Below are 19623 nucleotides of genomic sequence, written 5' to 3'. Positions count from 1 at the left end.
GCACACTCACACAAGTGCACTCACAGCCCCACGCCCACACTTACACCTGTGTACACTCACACCTGCGCTCACACACATGCCCATTTGCACACCTCACACGTGCTCATGCATATGTACACTCACACACACATTTGCACATCTCACATGCCCCGTGCCCACTCCCCTGCAGGCTGGCTAGCAGGCTACTGCAGACAGGAGGGCTGCAGGGCTAGACACCAATGGGGTGGAAGGGAGGCTGGCGTGGCAGGGTGGGCAGAGAGCAGGCGCACCATGCACAGGTGGGTCAAGCCACTTACCTAACACTCAGGGATGGGATGAGGCCCCAACCACAGAGCCAAAGGGAGGGAGTGGATAAGGGTGGACAGAGCAAACCCCCTGACCTCTTCTGGCCAGCCTGGAGAGGCCTGCATGGCTCTGACCAGCTCCTTGACACACAGCTACCTTCCCAGCCTTGCCCCCCGGGAGCCCTCTCGGGGAGGGGCTCTCTTGGCTCCCACCCTCACCCCAGCATCTGGCCATGCATGGCCTGGGGCTTCACTTCCTCCACTTATACAACATACCAGAGTCCAAAGGATGGGAGGAAAGAGGCAGAGACTGTTGAAGAACAGATAAGAGACCAGTCAGAAAAAGTTGAGAGGCTATAGAGATAAAGGCAGCAAGAAGGGTGACCCTGGCCACAACCAGACAGCCATTGGAGCTGGAAGGCTGGGGATGGAGAGGCAGCCATGCCACAGCCACAGAGGAAACCAGGGCGGGCAGCCCCCCTTGGCCCAGGCCTTACCTGCATACTCAGGGTCCACGTGAGGGGGATAGTAGCCAAACTTGATAAAGATAGGGATGGGCACCCCAAACTTGAACCACTCCACAACATAGGGCGGGGGCTGTCCTGTCACTGGGTGGATCACATCGCATCGCAGGACCACACTCTCGCCGGCCCTTGCGGTCACAAACTCGGGCTCCTCTCGCAGGCCGTGGGCACCTGATGGGACAGCAAAGTTGAAATGCAGAAAGGAAGGTGACAAGGAGATCCTGCCCTGGGAGCTCCAGGGGCAGCCCTGTGTTCTGGAGCAAAGACCTCCACGCCCCACCTCCTCCCCAAGGCCAGACCTCCTCCTGAAGAGAGGCACTCACTCCCAGAGGGGCACCGGGTACACCCACCTCCCCACCTCCACCTCCTGCGGCCCTGGGGGATAAAGGGTATCCATGATCCCAAGGGGGCAAAGGACTGGAGGGATGCAGTTCCTCGGTCCTCCAAGCCAGACCTTCCCTCTGATCCAGATGGGCGGACCAGTGACATGCCTAGCCCCCAAGAAATCCAAGGAGTCTGGCGGCTGAGCAGACATAGGGGCCCGGGTCTCTCTGGAGAAGCAGCCAGGCCCGCTGCTGCCCATGATAACACGGCACATCCTCCAGCGTGATTCTTCCCAGAGAGCCGGGTAGGAACTGCGCGGAGCCAGCCATCCTCCTCCGCCCCACCCCCAGCTCAGCCGGGTGCTCACAGCACAGAAACAGAGTACTCCGTACAGGAGCGGGGAATCCCTAACCAGCTGAGCAGAGGCTGCTCCTGGCAACGCCAGAAGGAAAGCCCCCAGGCCTGCACTGGCTCCCCAGGCCCCTCCTCCAGCTTGCGGCACCTGCCTCCGAGAGGGGAGCGGGAGTGGCCTCCAGCCCTCTGATTCCACGCCCCCAACCTATCCTCCCGAGCAGCCCAGATATGGCCATTAGGAAAACAGCGCGCTGGGGAAGGAGGGGGTCTGGGGCTGCTGACCTCAGCCAACTAGGAGGAAACCACCCCCACCTTTGGAAAAGAGCAAAACACACAGCCGGACAGGGTGCAACCATCCTCCAGGCTGGGGGTTGGGGGTGGGGGACCAAAGCGGGAGACACCCACTCCATCCCCAAGCTGCAGGACCAGAGGAAAGATTCATTCACCCAGGCACTGCTTCGCAGGCCTGGCAGCCCCCTCCTGAGCCCCTGAACTAGGCATGTAGCCCCCACCTCCAGCCTGACACTCCTCCCTCCCACACCGGGCCTCTGTGCCCACAAAGTCACCTTGTCTAGCTTACTTCCCAGTGAAGGGGACAGCCTGGAGAAGCCTCCCCTCCTGCTGTCCCCCACAGCATATCCGTGACCAGACCACAGCTTTCCCCACCTGCACCGCCTCCCCTGCTGGGCTGCTGGGACCCTGCAGGCAGCACCAGGGACAGGATGCCCGGGGAACAGTGTCTGCCTGGCTGATACCTCTGGGCCTGACTCTTACTGCATTCCTGACCCTCTGGGCTCTGTGGCCCCCTCCCTTGTCTCTGGCTCTCTGGCTCCTTCTATGTGTTTTTCTGTCTTTCTGGATGTCTCTGGCTCGCTCTCTCCTGCTCCTTCTCCATGTCTGTGTCTCTGTCTCTTTCTCTCTAGCTCCCACTTTATGTGGATGATTCTGTCTGCTTGCCTGTCTTCCCCCTCTTCTATGCCTCCATCAGCGTGTGTGTGTGTCTGTGTGTGTGTGTGTGTGTGTGTGTGTGTGTATCTGTGTGTGTGTGTCTGTGTGTGTTGGATGGGGAGGAACACATGGGCTTGGATTCCTCTGTGCAAGGGGAAGGGCTTTTGCCTGCTATTCTGGGTAGAGAGACCCCTGTGTGCTTCTGTGTTTGGGTGTGCGTATCTCAACGTCAGTCTATCTGTTGTCTGTCTGTCTCTGTGTCTCTCCTTCTCTTCCTCCCCCTTCCCCTCTCTCTCCTCCCCAAGTTGCAGAAGGAGGAGGCAGCAAACCCTTCCAGAAGCTGATTGGCTACTGGTGACATCACTGTTTTCTAGAGGAAAGAGCTAAGATCACAGAGTATTTTTGGAGCAGAACAGTGCTGCACTCACCTGCCTGAGGCCCCAGCAGGTTTCCTCATTTCCCCCCACCCCCAGCCTTGCTTCAGGCTAAGTTTGAATTCAAGCCCCTCAGGGAGAGCACAGAGAGGGCCCAGCTGCAGCAGGCACCTCCCCCACAACCCCAGAGGCACCCAGAGAGGGACAAGCCTGCCTCCCAGCACCCAGGAGCACAAAGGCTACTTCTGGACCCAGAAGGAATGGCAAACAGTGGCCACCATGAGTGAACAGGGGAAGCAGCTTGTGAGTGCATGACTGTGTGTATACGTATGTGTGCACAAGGGGAGCTCTTGACAAAAAGATGTGTGTGCATATATGAACGTGTGTACCTCTTAACAAAAGGACATGGGGGGGGGTGAGTGTGAATGTGTGCATGCACATGTGAGTGCGTGCAGCACTAACCTTGAAGGAGATGAAAAGGGATTTCCTGGGAGAAGAGGAGGGAACTGTTCTCAGAGGCCAGGTTACCTGGTGTGGGGGGGTAGAGGCTGTCCATAGAAGGGGCTCCCTCCCATGCATCTGGCCCTAGAGCCTTAAGGCAGGAGGAAGAGGTGCTGGAAAAAGGCCAGCATTGTGGGCGAGTAACTGTCCACCTTCAACAGTGATACTGGCTCTGGCGGCTTGGGCTGCCAGGGTTGAGGGCTCTGGGGGTCCATGCCAGGAGGTGGGGCACCTCTGCCATGGTTCCCACAGTGCCTACTGCTCATTTGCACCTAGCACAGCCTCATTCTCACTGCATAGGAATGAGGCAGCCTCTTTCACACACCCCCAATGCTGGTGCTGGCACTAGGTCTCCACCCTCCCCTCCAGCCAGCCCTGGGCCTGGGGCAGAGCACCCAACCCACAGCCTGCCCCCGAACCAGGCAACCCCACCCTCATCTCCTGGCAGGGGCCCTTTCAACCAGGGGCCACAGATGAAAAAGGACACAGGAAGATGAGCATCCCAAGTATTATAAGCAAGGCAAAAAAGAGACGGTGTTTCCCAAGGAGAGGGGTGGGAGCCCCAGCCTCCGCATTCAGTCCAACCCAACTGATTTTCTGAATCCTAAAATATTTATCAGCTTCCCTCATCTCCTCACCACACACTCACTCACACATAGCGTGTTCTCTCACTCCGTCACCCACATGCACTTCTTTCTAAGCCTGATCCTTTCTGAGCCAAAGCATGTCTAATAAAACACTTTCTCCAGAAAAGCTCAAAGCGAAAAAAAAAAAAGCAAAGCAGGCTGGCAGTAGAGAGGGAAGAGGGGCTTGAGGGAGGAGAGAGAGATAAACTCCAACCAAGGAGGACACTAACCCGAACTGAAGAACAAAAGATTCAAGAAGCAAGAAAAGACAGACACAGAGATGGGCGCAGTACAAAGCAGACACGGGCAGAACCCAGCCCAGAGAGAGAGAGAGAGAGAGAGAGAGAGAGAGAGAGGGCCTCTGGGGCACAGAGGGCTCCACCACTGCGAATGGACCCGGGCCTTCCACAGACCCAGAGCCTGCAGGGGGACAGAGCTGGAGCAGCTGACTACTGGCTCTGAAGGGAGCGGGGAGGATGGGAGCAGGGGTGATGGGAGGGGAAGGCTGGCCAGGGACCTAAGGTGAGGAGGGGCTACAAAAGCAGGGAGGTCCCCCGAGCCCTTCCCCATCACAGAGTCCAAAGCAGACCCAAGAGGAAACTGGTGTCTTCAAGGGTGAGGGCAGCAGAAGGCCGTGCGGGCCGGGATTTCACACACCCCGTTCAGAGGAGGCAGGAAGCAGCAGTACCTGAGCTGAGCGAATCTGCACTTGGGGCTCTGCCCAGCCCGCCTCAGAGCTGTTCTGCCAAGTAGGGAGGAGAAAGCAGGAGGGCAGAGGAGGCTGAGGTGGCCCTGCAGTCTGGCTGACCTTTTGGGAAGACCATGGGGTACAATCACCTGCTCTCTAGGCCAGGTGGCACCCAGTGGGCAGCCAAGGAACTGCCATTGGATCTCCTGTGGGTGTAAAACCGTAAGGCATCCACGGCGCAGCACCATGCCCAACACTCACAGGCTGGGGCTCCTCTACCAGGGCAGGGCTGGGGGAGGAAGGGCCCCCGAGAACCAGAGGTCTAGAAGCCAGGGTGGGCAGCGCTTCAGCTGCCAGGCCAGCCTCACTCCCTCTAAATATTTACTACATCCTCGGCTCTGTGCTGGGAGTGTGACACAAATTTCTTTTAATGCCCACCTGACAGAAGTCCTACCATCACCATTTCACAAATGAGCAAATTGAGAGGCTACCTGGTTCAGCTGTCACTGAGGTAGGTAGCAGGGAGTCAGGCTCCGGCTGCGGGGTCTCTGCTTGGTCGGCCCTCCTTCAGGTCCTGCCTGGCCACAGCCACAGGGAGGCCTGTGCCCAGGAGCAGCCCCTCTTCTTCCCTGAGCCAGAGGTTAGCCCCTCCCCGCTGGACCCTCGGGAGAGGCTCTGACAGCCAGACCCCTGCAGCCCAGGGCCAGAGAACAACGACAGGAAGGGCCCACTTCAGAAGGCACCCGGCCAGCTCTGGCGGGCTCTGGGCTGAGCGTCACTCTGCCTGAGGCCCACGCACCCTGGCTGGGTCTGGCAGCAGCTGCGGTAGGGCAGGACCGGAGGGGTGAGCACCAGCCTGCACTGCTCAGGAACAAGTACTTACTGGAAACCCCACCCAGTCCTCCTCCTCCTCCTCTTCCTCCTCCTTCCCTGCCCCTCCCCCTCCTCCTCTGGGCACCAGACTCCCAAACCACAGGCTTGTTGTCTAATAATACCAGCAACAGCCACCGCCACCTCCATCTGCCAGCCTAAAAATAATCCCTACTGAGTCCAAAAAAGGCACAGCCCCCGATAGTCCCCCAGTCACTCCTCCCTGACAAGCCAGGAGGCTCCAGGAGATTCCAGGAAGCCGGCAGCTCAGGCTCGCACAGAGCCTCCCACGAAGGTGCACACGCAGAGGGATGGCATGAGGAAGGCAGAGGACAGGCTCCATATCCCGCCTTCTCAAAGTGTGTGATGGAGAAGAGGCCTGTGTCCAAAACTTCAGACCATGTCCTGGCCCTCCTTTCCAGAAGGTAGGTGAGCTAGAGGTCACCTGGACACCCTTCTGCCTCCAGCAAGGATCTCCATCCCCAGCTGAGAGGTCTCCACCTTCTATGGTCTCCCTATTGCTGTCCACAGCCCTTCCAGCCCCCGCTCCCTAGCAAACCTGAGAGGTCGGAGGTTAGAGGTCAGGCGAGTCCAGCCTGTCCTCTCCAGGATTTCTGCCATCCCTGACAGCATGGCATGGGGAAGGGAAGGGCAGGCATGGCAGGCCTCCCTCCTCCTGTGGACGTCTCTCCCCTCTAGCCCTCTCTGCTGGGCTGCCTCCAGCAGCCCACAAGGAAGGGATGCTATTAGCAACCTTAATTTGCTCTCAGCTAGATTGTATTTCCAAGAGCCCTTTCCCCTTGAGTCACTGACAGGAAGCAGTCAGTAATCCAGCCTCTGCTCTGCTCCAGCAGTGGGTCCTCGGCAACAAGCAAAGCCCCAGCCCAACCCAGCCCACCGCCTGGGCGGGGCCTGCACCCTGCACACCCCCACTGGCCCAGGGCACAGGGGGCCACAGTGCAGGCAGGCAGCAGGCCCAGCAGGTAGGTGAGGGCTGGCCCTGCTGCCAGGCCACGCTCCGCGGGTAAGGTGCCAGGTAGACAAGATAACTAAGTGGGAAATCGGATCCCCTCATTTACTCGCAGTGGAGTGTGAGCATTCCCTACTCCGAAGCCAGGAAATGAGGCCAATGGCTCACCTCATACTATTTGTGAAGATGAGCCTGTGAGCTGGCTGCACACCACAGACCGTGTGGGTGAGTGCCTGTGACCAGGAGGGGTGTGAGAGGTGGGGGTGGGGGGCAGCGGGGACAGAAGAGCAGGCTGGGGGGAAGATCCCAGACCCTGTCTTCTCAGTACAGTTGGGTTGGCTGGGACCGCCCTCAAAGCCCCGCCCACCTGGGATTGTTCTCCAAAACCCTTACGAAAGGGCTTCTTCGCTCACCAGGCTCCTGCTTATCCACGCAACAGAGAACAGAAAAGCAGAAAGATTCCTAAGAAAAATAGGTCAACTGCCTCAGGCAGACTGGGCTTTCACCCGTGGGCAGTGCCCCTGAGAGGCCAGGCTACAAGCTGCTCTGAAGGCCCCAGCACCCTTTCTCCTCTCCCCAACCACCAGCCCCTTCTCTACCCTGCAGTGCACTGAGCCCATGAGCAGTGGAGGCTGGCGCCCACCACAACGAGACACACCCATCTTCTGAGTCCCTGGGATCTCTTTCTGGTGTGTCCCCCCACTTAAGCTTTCCTTGAGGGACCTCAGGCAAACTTCAACCCAGTCCCTGGGCTGAGCTTCCAACTTTGGGAACTTCTGGGCTGCCTGGGCACAGGTGCAGAGCAGGAAGATGAGGAAAGGGAGGCATCTGCTCTGATTGCTGTCTCACTGCCACCTCCCACTTGGAGGCAGTGGTTGAACACTAACCACCTCAAGCCTGGACACTAACTGTCCCCATCCACACATGCACATGCAAATACAGATGGCCACACACACAGGTATGTGCACATATGTGCACATACACACAGGCCCAGGATGTATACACACATGTGCACCTATATACAGACGTGTGCATGCACTTCCAGACAGCTCTTGCTACAGTTCGAGTCCACGGTGCACACCAGCTGTTTAACCCACCCCAGAGAGCAGAGATCTGCTCCCCTGACCCTGGGACCCACCCAAGTCGGCCTATCAGATGGAATGGGTTGTCATGCAGAGCAGAGTGCTGTTATACCGAGCCCTAGGCCCTCTGGGGAGTATCTCCCTCGGCACAGCACACAGGAAGGCTGTGAGAGATGAGCAAGGACCCAGCAGGCCTGAGAAAGGCAGGAGAGAGCAGGCCAGGCTCAGAGAGCCGTGCCCTGGCTGGGGGTGAGGAGCAGAGGGGAGAGAGAAAATACAGGCCCCAGGAGACAGCAGTGGCAGGAGCCAGGAAAGAGGGAGAAACAGAGATGCTGGGTTTCAGGCAGCCTCTGCTCCTTAGGCAACCAGATCCCAGCCTTCTGTCTCATAAACATGAAACCACCAAGCTCTAAAACCTGACAACTCCAAGTCTAGCACACATTGGGCCTCAGGCCAGCAGCTAAAAACTGATTCTTCTCACTGCCCCTCTGCCGTACGTACCCTTTCTGACACTTCCCCTCCTCAGCTTCTCCCAGGGGACATGCTGCCAGACACAGCCCTGCCTCTAGCGTGCACGCACACCTCATTTGGCCACTTCCTAACCTGAGTCCCTCTCAGGTAATAGGCTACCCGTGGGGTTTTGCTAGTAACCTCCAGGTCCACACCTCCACCCTCCCCACTTCATTGGCACAGGGAGGAAGGGAAGGTCAAGGCCAGACAGAAGGTACAGTGCACTGGTCCAGCTACCAGCAGGACCTCAGTCAGAACCCCACTTTATTAGGGGACACTATAGTCATGGATAGTCCACCCACAGACTGTGGTAGACAGGAGGAGGCAGCCTTGGCAATCAAGGCCCAGAGTCAGCCAAGCATGGCCCAGGGTCATCCCCATGGCTTGCTCAGCAAACACCTGGGATGCGGAGACCCCACTCACCATTTTCCCAGCTCCGGATGCTTCTCTTCTCCATGTCCTCACCAACCTCTCCACGGACCACCACCAGACACACAGGATTCAAGTCAAAAGGGGGAGGTCCTCCCTATCTCTGTCCCAAACCAACAGTCCTTCCTTTTCACCCCTCTGATAGAGCAGCCCCTACTTCATTCAAACCCTACAGTGGCATCTCAAAGTCCCTCCCCCTCAGGGATCTCCCCAGAAGTCGCCTCTGCCAGTCAGAGAACAGCAAGCTGTCACACAGAGCCGGCCCTGGAACACTGGCCACTGCTTCTCCTGACAGCGGGAGCCTGCCACACAGGTACCCCTCCCCCCTCCTCCAGAGGCTGTGATGCCCTCACCTGCTTGCCTCCTGGCATCCTGTGTCCTTCCAACAAGCCTTAGGCCACGGACAAAACCCCAGTTTTGCAAATCTTTCAAAGGAGTTCCCAGCAGCACTGAGATCTGCACGCCCTCCCCACCCTCCCGGGGATGCAGAGGGAGAGGAGGCTCTCCCAAACCAGGTCCGCCCCTGAAAGAACACTTCGTCCTGACAGAGGCAGCCTTCAGAACTTCCCCCCAGGACACTCCCAGCTCCCGGGGCCCTGAATGGCCCAAGGGAAAGAAGCTGAGAAGGGGCATGGAACCCCACAGACCCTGAAATTACAATAATAATGTCAACATTTACTGAGCACTTACCACATAGTAAATCTCTCATATCTTTATAGCACTAATGTCTACAAAAGACATTCAAGCTCACACTGTTAACCCCATTTTCCATTGAAGCAAGTGACATTCAGAAAGGTTGAGCAAATCATCCAAGGTCACAGGGCCAGCAAGCAGCAGAGCCAGGATTTAAACCCAAGTCATTCGACTCGGGACCTAGGTCCTCAGAGCTGCTTTAGACTAAAAAGATTCCAAGGCCAATAAGGGGTGACAGGCAGGGGTGTTTGTCAAACCATCCCAGACAGAAGGACCTTTGGACATCCAGAAAGAAGGCATAACCTTCATGCCCAACAACCTTCAATGTTAGGAAGTCCTTCCTTCTGTCTGGCTATTCTGGTGTTGCTGCAATACAATCCCATTTTACTGTATTTTTTGCTTAAATCGGCAAAAACTTCAACGGCTTCACCTGACTTCCTGAGTTTGGAGGCTATTTCAGAGCCTCCCTTCAGTGACTCTTTTTTATTCAAAGAACCCAGCACATCCTTTTCTGCTTACAGCAACAGTCCCATAGCAGGAACATACCAAAAACTGGAGGGGAGGCAGAGGAGGGCATTGGAAGACGACAAGAAAATGGGGGAGAGCAGGCGGCTGGGGCTTGAGAAGGCTCTCCAGCACAACTCGACCCACCTCACGTCCACCCAGCTCCATCAGCATCTGCAGTTCCCGGACTCAGTATTTCCACCTGACAAGTGGTGAGTTTTAAAACCACCTAAGTCCACATACCATTTAATAAAATCGCCCTTCCCTTCGCCCTCCTCTGGTTCTGTTCAGACTGCCTCCCCGAACGGCATGGGAGACGTTACATTCCAGAAACTTTCTCAGATCACTTCTCCCTCCCCACCACACACCCCCAGACAAGGTGATGGCGCTGGGAAGGGGGTTAAATCTGTAAATGGCGCCTCCTGCCGACCCCTTCCGCCTCAGCGCCGCGAGGAGTGGGCTCTCTTTTTGCCGGGTCCCCCTGCTGCCTCCCACCACCGACTGGTTCTCTCCCGCAGCCATCTCTCCCGGCTTTGTGAACTTGCCCACAGCTGGGCCGTGTCTTCGCGTTCACAACGCTGAGCTCAGAGTCCTGCACCCCGCAAGGCTCGGCTCCTACTTCCATACAAGGGCCAAGAGCCTGGGGTGCCACCCAGAGGCTTGCAGGTCGCTTTGCCCGTCTCCTGAGCAAAAGCCCGCGCGCTCACGCACGCATCACCCAACTCACTGGCTTCCTCTAGCCTCTTCCCAGCTCAAGAGGGGAAAAACGAAAGAAGAAAACCTCGCTACGCTACCAGACGCAGTAGTGGAAACCCCCTCCCCCGCCGCCCTCGTCCCCCGCCAGTTGTGCCTCACCGCCCGGAAGGGCGGCGTAGAGTCGGGCCGGCTGCCGTGCGCTCCTAGGGAACTTTTTCATGGCCCAGGCCCAGGTGCGGCTAAGACGGGAGCGAGCGTCTTGCAGGGCTAGCCAAAAGCGGGCACTCCTCGGAGCCCGCCGGGGGACCCCGCGCTTAGCCAGCTCTTCTTGTCTCTCGGGGCTCCGTGCACGCTCTGCCCTTCGAGTGCGATCTGACCTCCAGCTTCCTAAATGAGTGGTCAGGAGGGGCATAAGCTGGAGCGCTGGGCGCCCGCAGGACAGACAACCTGTCCCCTAGCTGTGGGTGCCGAGCGCCCCAAGGCTCGGGGTCGCGCCTCTCCGCAAGGGCCGGTCTTGGGAGCGGAGGCGCTGCGCGGGGCCCCACCGTGCTGCAGCCTGCCGGGAGACCCGCAAACTCCCTGGCAGCCAAGTCAGGAAAGCCGCCGACTCTCCACCGTTTGAGAAGGCGGCTGTTCCGGCAAAGGGCACCAGGCTCCGCACGCACGTGTGAAACCCTGAGGTCCAAGGAGGGCGAAGCCGACCCCAGGCTTCCTTTCACGAGTGCCCGGCCGCCCATGAGCTACGGCCCCCTCGACGGCGACCCCAGCCGCGGCGGCAGTGCCCCAGAGCGCGCCTGGCCTGAGCCCGAGCTCGCCCGAGAATAGGCGCGGCGCTCGGCGGGGCGGGGAACCCGCAGCCGGGAGGCAGGGGCTGAGAGCGCCGGGAAGGGACAAGAGGGACGCTGCACTTCAACTCACCTTGAGCCGCAAGACCGCGGGTGCTGATCACACTTGCTATCAAAGTGGCCACATACCAAATCATAGTACTACCGCGCGCCAGCCAGGAGCCTCATCCTATCGCAAAGTGCTCTGCGCCCGCACACTTCTAGCGCCCGAGCGCCGGCTCGCGCCCGCCTACGCCCCGCGCCGGTGCTCCTGCAGCCCGTGCTGCCGGCTCTCCATCCCTCCCCGGCTCTGCTGGACTGGGCGCGCAGCCTCCTCAGCCCCGGCGCAGCGGCACCTGCACTACTAGCCCAGGCAGAGCGCAGCGAGAGCCACGGTGAAACCTAGCTGGGCCGGGCCTCCGGCACCGCCCCCGCCGCCCGCTCATTGGACACTGCGCACCATCCTGGGGGATGATTGGCTCGGCTATATGTCCGTCGCGGCGCGAAGGAGGCGAGCCCATTTCAAGGTGCGTTGAAGTGTGGCGAGCACAGAGCCGCAGAATCATGCGCATTGCCAGAGAAAAGGAGGTGTAGCGTCTTCGCTCTGTTCTGTTCTCTGCTTACACTGCATGGCAAGTTTCTGGCAAAGGCAATGGTAGCTTCTCGGGCTTGCTAACTGGACCCGCGGAGTCTCAATTATCCCTGACAGGTCTTAGGGATGTCGCCCCCGCCCACACAGGGAACCCAACATCCGGTTCCCATCCAGCAAGAAGCAGTTCCCGGGAGGACGGTGCTGATTCAATGATGGGAAAACCCAGGGATGTGCGGCCTGGGAAAACTAGGGGACGTCCTCCGCTGAAGAGCTTTTCAGAGAGGTCACAAGCTACCTCCCCCACCCCCACTGCTGTCCGCATACTGTAGCTCTTCCCTCAGCAACACGCCCCTCCTACCCGAACGTGATGTTAAGCACCATCCAGCCTGAAGGCAGGGGGATGACTACAATGACCTCTCAAAGTCGTTAAGACTTAAAATGAGTCACTGACTCAGCTGCGGGAGCGTCAGGCCCCCTCTGGAACACACGCACGCGCACACTGCCTCCCCCAGTGCCGGTCGCCGTTGTTCATTATTACTAAATCTCAGCTTTGAGCAATAAAAGTTTTTTCTTACCTACTCCTAAAAGAGGCTGCTTCCTCATGCCCAACATTCCTCCCCACCTAACTAAACCTAGCCCCTTCTCAGCTGCAGGAAGTCAAGATAAATTTGGAGAGCAGGTTAGGGGTTTGGGATGGACGGAGCCAGGAAAAGAGGAAGGTGGGCTGCTTCTTCCTATAGCGGAAGATAGATGAGCAATGGCATGTTTGCATATTTCCCAATCTCTGTACTCTAACCTTCCCTTCATCCCCTCCCCCAATACAGTTGTAGTTGCAGAAGAAATAAATGAGTGTCATGGAAACATCCACTATAAACAATCACCTCACACCAGCGTTCTGAAGCTGCAGTGAAGATGTTTGTTCTCTCAAGTACTGAGAGCAGTGGTGAGCATGGCACTGTTCCCTAGGATGGGTTTGTCAAAGAAGGAAGAAAGAGGGGCAAGGAAGGAGAGTTCAGAAATGTCACCCTCTCAAAGCACTCATTGGCCACAAAGTACTGACTTTAGGACATGAAGCTCCTAAAAGAACAAGGAGTCTTACTTCTGGGAAAACACACACACACACAGTGCACATGGGAAGTGGCCTTGAGCACTGGAGGAATGGCCTTCCCTGAAACCTGAGCCCTCTTAGCTCAGTGCCAGCCCGGAGATGGAGAGGGAGGACCCCAGCAAAGCAAACACACTGGTAATGACCCAGCCACTCCAGTCAAGCAAACACAATCAAGATACACAAGTCTGGGGAAATCTTTCCCTAAGCATTGCTTTAGATTCTTTCTCTGCCAAGATGTCTTTCTCAGGGAAATGAACTAGTTGGAAGCTCTAGGCTCCCAATGACGGACTAGTTCTCAGCTAGCATACCACCCTCAACATATACTTACACATGTACACATACTGTCCCAGGGTCCAATGGCTGTAAAGCCTTGCTGGGATCCTCTTGCAGAACTGCTGATACCAGGGTTCTTCTCCTTCCAAAACCTCTAAGCATATAACTGGTCCAGAGAGAAATGCTAGATTCCCAAGGGCTAACCTAGCTCCATAAACAAGGCAGAGGAGTGGGAAGCATCTGTGCTTAGGAAAGCGTTCTTCTAGTGGCCTGCAGGGTAAGGAAAAAGATGGAGCTGCTCTCACCATCCATCTTGGCTGTATTTGGCCATCTAGTTTGTCCTCTCGGTGTGGTGGTTTCGTTTCTGCTAAGGAATTAAAACTCAGATTGGAAGGGGTAAAAAAGACATACAGAGCATAAGAGCATGAGTTGGGTTGGGAAGGGGTTCAAAGCCAACTATCTAAAAAGGAAACTGAATTCCTTCCGGATATGTCTATTGGAAATGGAGTGGAACAAGGGAGTGAAGGCAGAAAGGAAAGGGAAGAACTTGAGATACAAAGGAAAAAGCAGCAGCAGCAGCAGATACATCTCAGTTTGGTTTCACATCAGATCAAGAGAGATACACTGTATCAGGTCACAGTGAAGAAAGAGACCAGTTAAGTCTTTCCCTCTTGGCATATGGCTGATCTCTGGATTAGCAGAGGATGGCAGCCCCTCTCTGTTGTGGACACATCTGTATTCAAGGTGAGCATGGGCCCCGACATCAGGAAGGACATGAGGGGAAAATGTGAGTCACTCTCACGGGCAGGTATACCTATAAATCCTAGGTGTACTGATTAATCATCAATACCACTACTAAATGGATCAGGTATGGGGGAGAATATGTCATTCCTTCTACCTTGTGGAAATACAAAGTGCTAGTCTTATCAGTTACTCCATGATAAAACCACACCTAGCCACCTACCCACACATCCTAATCAGCCCTGGGAAGACAAGTAAGAAAGGTAGCTGACAGAAGCTCCAAGTCTACAAGTCTACATCTTGACTCCCTCCTCATATCCTCTGAGCAAGTAGGACTCAAAGACAGTAGTTCACTCACCTGTCACTTCTTACCTTCCTCAGGGGTTCCAGACCTCTTCATAGAAGGTCCTAGGTGAGGACAGTTGTTGGGACAGCTGCTTATAAGGAAGAGTGGCAGCTCTAAATAAAAGCAATTTACCCAAAATGAGCACCAAAGAGTATGTTATATGTTTGTATAATTAAGGAACTGTATCAATTATCTGGCCATATTAAGACACCACCCCAAAATGAAGAGATTTAAAACAAGAGTCATTTATTTGCTAATATATCTGCAATTTGGACAGGGTTTGGTGGGTATAGCTCTTCTCTGCTTCATAGGGTAACTTACCAGCTGGGGAATGGAAGTCATGCTTTCAAGGTGGCTTTTCCATCTAGACTCAAAATGCTCACAGAACTCTGGAGGCACCTTGCTTGTCTTCCTTCTCTCCCAGATCCCTGCTGTCTCTTGGGAGGTGGTCTCTGGGTATAAATTGTTTGTCTGAACCCAACTAGCTATTCTAAGAGTCCACTTTGCCCTCTCCAAAAATAAATTCTTGCTGACTTTTTCTTATTGAAACTCAAACTTCATTATAATTCACATTTCCCAGAATATCCAGTGTCCCCTACTCTACTGCAATTTCCCTCGGAGGACATCTTGGTTAGCTGGTGGTGACTGGCTCAGGGATAGATCCAGTCCTCTTTGGCTTAAGATACCTCTCCCAACCACAAAGGATCACTGTATGATATCTGACCAAGATGAGTCCCCAAACACAGGAATAGGGGCTATAGGAACCACACTCTTACAGATGGGCAGCATGACATTGCTTAACTGTCCACAAACCACCATGTGCATGTGGTGGACACAGCACACCAGCAAGTGGGTGGGACGTGATACTCACCTACAACCAGCCCTGGTCACTTATGGATACACAGGTACCAGTTCCAGGAATTTTAGCCAAACTATATTCATTTCTTGTCTGGCTGAAAAGATAACAAGTTCTTGCCCAAGAAAGAGAGTAGATCCACAATTTAGGATGTTTATATGAAAACCAGATAGACAGCCCTCTCAGCCATACCAACTTCTCTCCTCTGTCTTCTTGGCTTTCTAAGCCAGCTCTGAACAATCTCAAAGAAAGCATGCTTTGTGTGTTTTTGTGGCTTAATGTAATAATGCAGAAAGGAGGTTCTCTGCTTTGCCTTGAATTTGCCCCCACAGAAATTAGGGGCCCAAATGACAACCCTCCTTGTGAAGTGACCCCAGGAATATGCTGAAATCAGTCTTTAGAGATGCCCCACCCTGCCAAGGGCTGCATCATAGAAACTGGGATTCGCAGGACTCGTGGGCAGCTCTGGCCCACCTGAGTATGCCCTTTCCTAACCAGGGCTAACAGCCCCAGCAGCCAGGTGCTGGGACACATGGGTAGCAGCAGCCCTCACTTTCACACTCCAGCATTCAGGAGTCTAAAAGACACCTAGGAGTCAGAGCTCCACTAAACTGTCACAGCTCTGGCCCTGGCAAGGTAGGAGTCCAGCTCATTATTTTGTCTGTGGTATAGTTTCTCCATCTACAGAAGAGACAGTAGAAGGTAGTAGGAATGAGGTCTTCAGGAGATAGGGATCTGAAAGTCCTTATATGCTGTTTCTTCATCTCAGACCTTCCAACAGTGTCAAGTTATAGCTCAATTCCATGCCCCTATTACATTGTATAGGAGGAAAATTGGACCTGAATTTTCCCAAAGACAAATGACCAGAGATTCTAGTATAGTATAAAAGCTTCTGCTGAGGCACATGGAGTCATGGATTGGAACAGCTAGCATCACTGAGACTGTCCAAGGGTTGATGTGAGCAGAGGACCAGGAAGATATGGAGAATCAGCCAAGGGACAGGTCATGCCAGAATGCAAGAAATGGAGAGATCAAGGCCCTATGCTTAAGAAACACTAGAAGAAGGAATTCTTCAATTAGTAAGTAGCCACTGAGCACCAATTTGCTTTCAGCACCATGATAGGCATTGAGGAGAACACAAGAGTGACAAGCTACCATCACAACCACTCAGGAGCTTAGCACTTGGTTGGAAAGATAAGGCTGACTACTTGAGCAGCAGTCTGCCAACATGAAAACTAGGCAAATGGTGGTCCAGGCTTGAGTTTCCATAGAGCCTGAAGAATGCAGAAATGGGAAAGGTACGTGAGAGCTGATGACAGGAGTGAGGTATGAGCTACACTGTGAATAAAGAAGAGGAGGAGACAGGAGGGATAAAACTAAGTACTGGCTCAGGGGAACTGCCAGTCTGTAACCCCCAAGGGCAAAGAGCCGGTTGATCTAGTTTGGTAGCCAGTAACCCTGATGCCTACTGTGCAGTGGGTGTTCAACAGAAATTCAAGGGGAACAAATGTGCAGAAGTAGCAATAAAGTGGCATGGCTGGCATGTCTGTAGCACAAGGAAGAGGCCTCCATGTTTACAGCAGGGACTGTGTTAAGGGAAATGAGAAATAGGTCAGCCAGGAAAGGTGAGAAGGAGGAGTAGGCACAGAGGAGTAACACGAGAGGGTGCAGGCTCATTGGAGAGGTAGGGCAGGAGGAGGCAAGAATCAAGCCCGGGTCTGAGAGGAGGAGAAGGCCCCTCTGTTGGCTTAGACAAAATCAAGGGGCAGAGAGTGGGGGTGGGGAGTGACAGGGCCTGGCGTCGGTGTGGGAAGGGCCTATGCTTCTGCTTTGGACCCACAGATGGATTGGCCGGGGATGGGGGAGGAGTTGGGCCTGGAAGCCACAGCTGGAGGGCTTCAGGGGTCCATTTCTGGCACACATTCGACCCAGACCTCTCATACTAGACCCCTCCACACTTCATTCTCAACCTCCACACAAAAGGGCCCTGTGTGGGAGTGCTAGGAGCTGCCAAGTGCATCTTTATTCCATGACCCCCCCTACACACCCCTCCAGAGCCTTGGCATGAGCATCCCTCCACCAGGTGCAGGAAACAGGAAGAGGGGCTGGGCCCCAGGCAGGAGCGAGCTCACATGGACATCAGCCTGCCCTCCCCGTCTCCAGGCTTGGTACTCCCTGCTGCCTCCCCTCAGTTCTCCCCCAAGCCACTCCCCTGCCCCTTTGTCCCTGTTCCCATCTTTCTTTCACTGGCCCCTTTATCACAAGACCTCACTTCTCAATTTCTCTGCTCTTTTTCTTTTCTGCCCCTCCCCTTGTTGGGTTGCAGAATGGTATGGAGAGCCTAGAGACAGAACTGGGTTTATTCTTGGAAAAAACATCCATGACAGAGGATACCACAGCAACAAGTTTCCATGGTGCTTGGACACAAGGTAAATACGGCACACAGGAGAGATTACTGGACCCAGAACCTGAGTCAGCCTCGCCTTACCTCCCTTACAGCACATCCTTACACAAGTTGTGCATCTTGCATAAACCTCACTGGGAATTCCATAAAGGTCCAACCATTTAATCCATAGCTGGTTCACAAATACCTGTTGAGTCCCTACCGTAAGCCAAGCACTCCACTAGGATGAGCAATGCAGACATATTTCTGCCTTCATAGAACTTACAGTTAATAGTCAAGAGGGTTGTTCAGAAGAGTGAGCTAAGGGGTTAGCACAGTGACCAGTCATTGGTAGGTGTTCAAGAGGCACTGTGCACAGGAGATATACCAGAAACCCAGTGAGGAGAACAGTCTGGTCTCTATATCCCCCATGGGATGCAGCTGCTACAGTGCTGGTTAAAATTAGAAGATGGTGTTAAACCTCCAACCTTGCATTCAGCCCCATGTCTGTTCCTAGGTTGTTAGAAACTAGGGAACAGCATGAGATAGTGAAGACAAGAACGGGCTGACCCAACCTGGGAAAGCCCAGCTGTATGGGATATTCTGGTGTGTATGCTTGAGAAGGGTGTGCAGAAAAAAATATAAATAATGATTTGGGAAAGGAGAAAAATTCCCTCAGACCCTGGCTTCGGAAGGCTTAGAAGCTGAGCTCCCTCCCCACTCCCTTTCTAGGAAACCAACTTGGAAAAGCTTGTGGACTGGGGGTGGTCACAGCTGCCAGGGAAGCCCAGGGCAGGGGAGTTTGTGGGAGGAGTCCACTGAAAAGACAGCCTCATAGGGAATCCAGGACAATGAGCTTATAGAAGGAGGAATGTGAAGAGAAGGGGACAGAGGGGCAGGCTGCCATGATGGCTGCTGTCCTGGCAACTCCCCAAGGTTAATCGAGGGGCACCAAGGATCCTGTGAGACATCCCAGCAAGAGGGAGGTTGGTCTGAAAAGAGCTTTTGCTGCGAAGAGAAGGGGCCTTTCTTCGCCCGAGGCTGCTGTGCCTTTGTGGAGGTTCTTTGAGGCATGAGCCCTACAAAAAAAGCATGGGGTGGGGGTGCTGAGTAAATGATTTGCCATTCATCATGATGGCAAATTGGTTTACCCTTGGCAGACAAGAAGGGGGCCCGTGGCTGGTTCAGCTGCCTTTGGACCCCTAAGATGCTAGTAGTGGGAAACCTCAATGCATGAAATCCAGAGTCTGACCATGTCCCATAAATTATGGGTATTTAGAGAATGACACAAAAGGAAAGAAGAGAAGAAATTAGAGGGAGGGAGCCCAGGAGTTTACAGTGTACTAGAAAATGTTGACTCTTCCAAGCTCAGGGTGCTGGATCTAGGTTGAAGGGTTTGGCATAATAGGAATGCCAAGGCTTTTATCATAGAGTACGTTACTACAACTGACAACAAACCCACATCCCTCCACAAGCACATACACAAAGCAGCATACTGCACACACGCCCACAGCAGGGACAGACACACACATATGCAAAATTACACATAAATGCGGGACACTCTTATGGGAGCAGAATCTCTTCAGTTAACCACACATGTGCCATATTTACAGCTGTACATATCTACAAAGTCTACATCCTCTGAAGCTGCTCATATGGACAAACACATGCCTTACCATCACGTGACACAAGGTTAACACACCTGCCACTCGTATGTACAGAGGCCACCGCTTTCCCACACAGAATTCTCTGCAGGGACGTCCCAAGAAAGTTCTCTTCTTGCCTAGGTCAGGTTCCAAGAAGGCTTGTCCACATGAAGTCCACCTTCTTCAGACTCACCCAGTTGCCCTAAGCTTCACCCTAATTCTTGTCTCCTGGGTACCCAGCTCCCACCCCAACCTGTGACAGGCACTAGATAACAACCACCAGCAGGTGGCGCTATCAGAGCCTCACGTAACCAGGATGGATGTGAATGAGAACAAATCAACACTGCTGGGAGGAAAAGCAGGCATGCAGGTGCGTAACCCTCCTCACAGTGTCTGGGGGCGGAGCCCAGTAGATGGATCTACTAAGAGCACCAGGCCAAGGAAAGCCCCTCCTTGAGAGAAGGGAGAGGACAAAAC

General features: G+C 54.6%; 1 protein-coding gene and 1 long non-coding RNA gene across 5 annotated transcripts in view; one reads left to right on the top strand and one right to left on the bottom strand.

Annotated features, from left to right (window-relative positions):
- Positions 1–11782, bottom strand: part of IGSF9B (immunoglobulin superfamily member 9B) — a 56711-nt gene extending 44929 nt beyond the window's left edge. For 3 of the 4 annotated variants that reach the window (XR_005056655.2, XR_001854064.3, XM_017666775.3), the window contains exons 1-2: positions 11296–11782; positions 782–979 (exon numbers count right to left, since the gene is read on the bottom strand). Coding sequence is in view for 2 of the 4 variants with exons in the window: in XM_017666775.3 (XP_017522264.3) it covers positions 782–979; positions 11296–11359 (262 nt within the window). In the remaining 2 variants the exon portion in view is untranslated. The remainder of the gene's footprint in view (positions 1–781; positions 980–11295) is intronic. The other variant, XM_017666776.3, reaches the window with a different exon arrangement.
- Positions 5731–9936, top strand: LOC118968805 (uncharacterized). Its single transcript, XR_005056656.2, has 3 exons — positions 5731–5918; positions 6579–6688; positions 9699–9936. It is a non-coding gene; the product is annotated as an uncharacterized lncRNA (long non-coding RNA).
- Positions 11783–19623: the final 7841 nt, after the last annotated feature.

This window comes from Manis javanica, chromosome 6 (assembly GCF_040802235.1).
Source record: "Manis javanica isolate MJ-LG chromosome 6, MJ_LKY, whole genome shotgun sequence".
NCBI classification, from domain to species: Eukaryota; Metazoa; Chordata; class Mammalia; order Pholidota; family Manidae; genus Manis; species Manis javanica.
The sequence above is the reverse complement of the archived record's forward strand: the minus strand, read 5'-3'. Positions and strand labels throughout refer to the sequence as shown.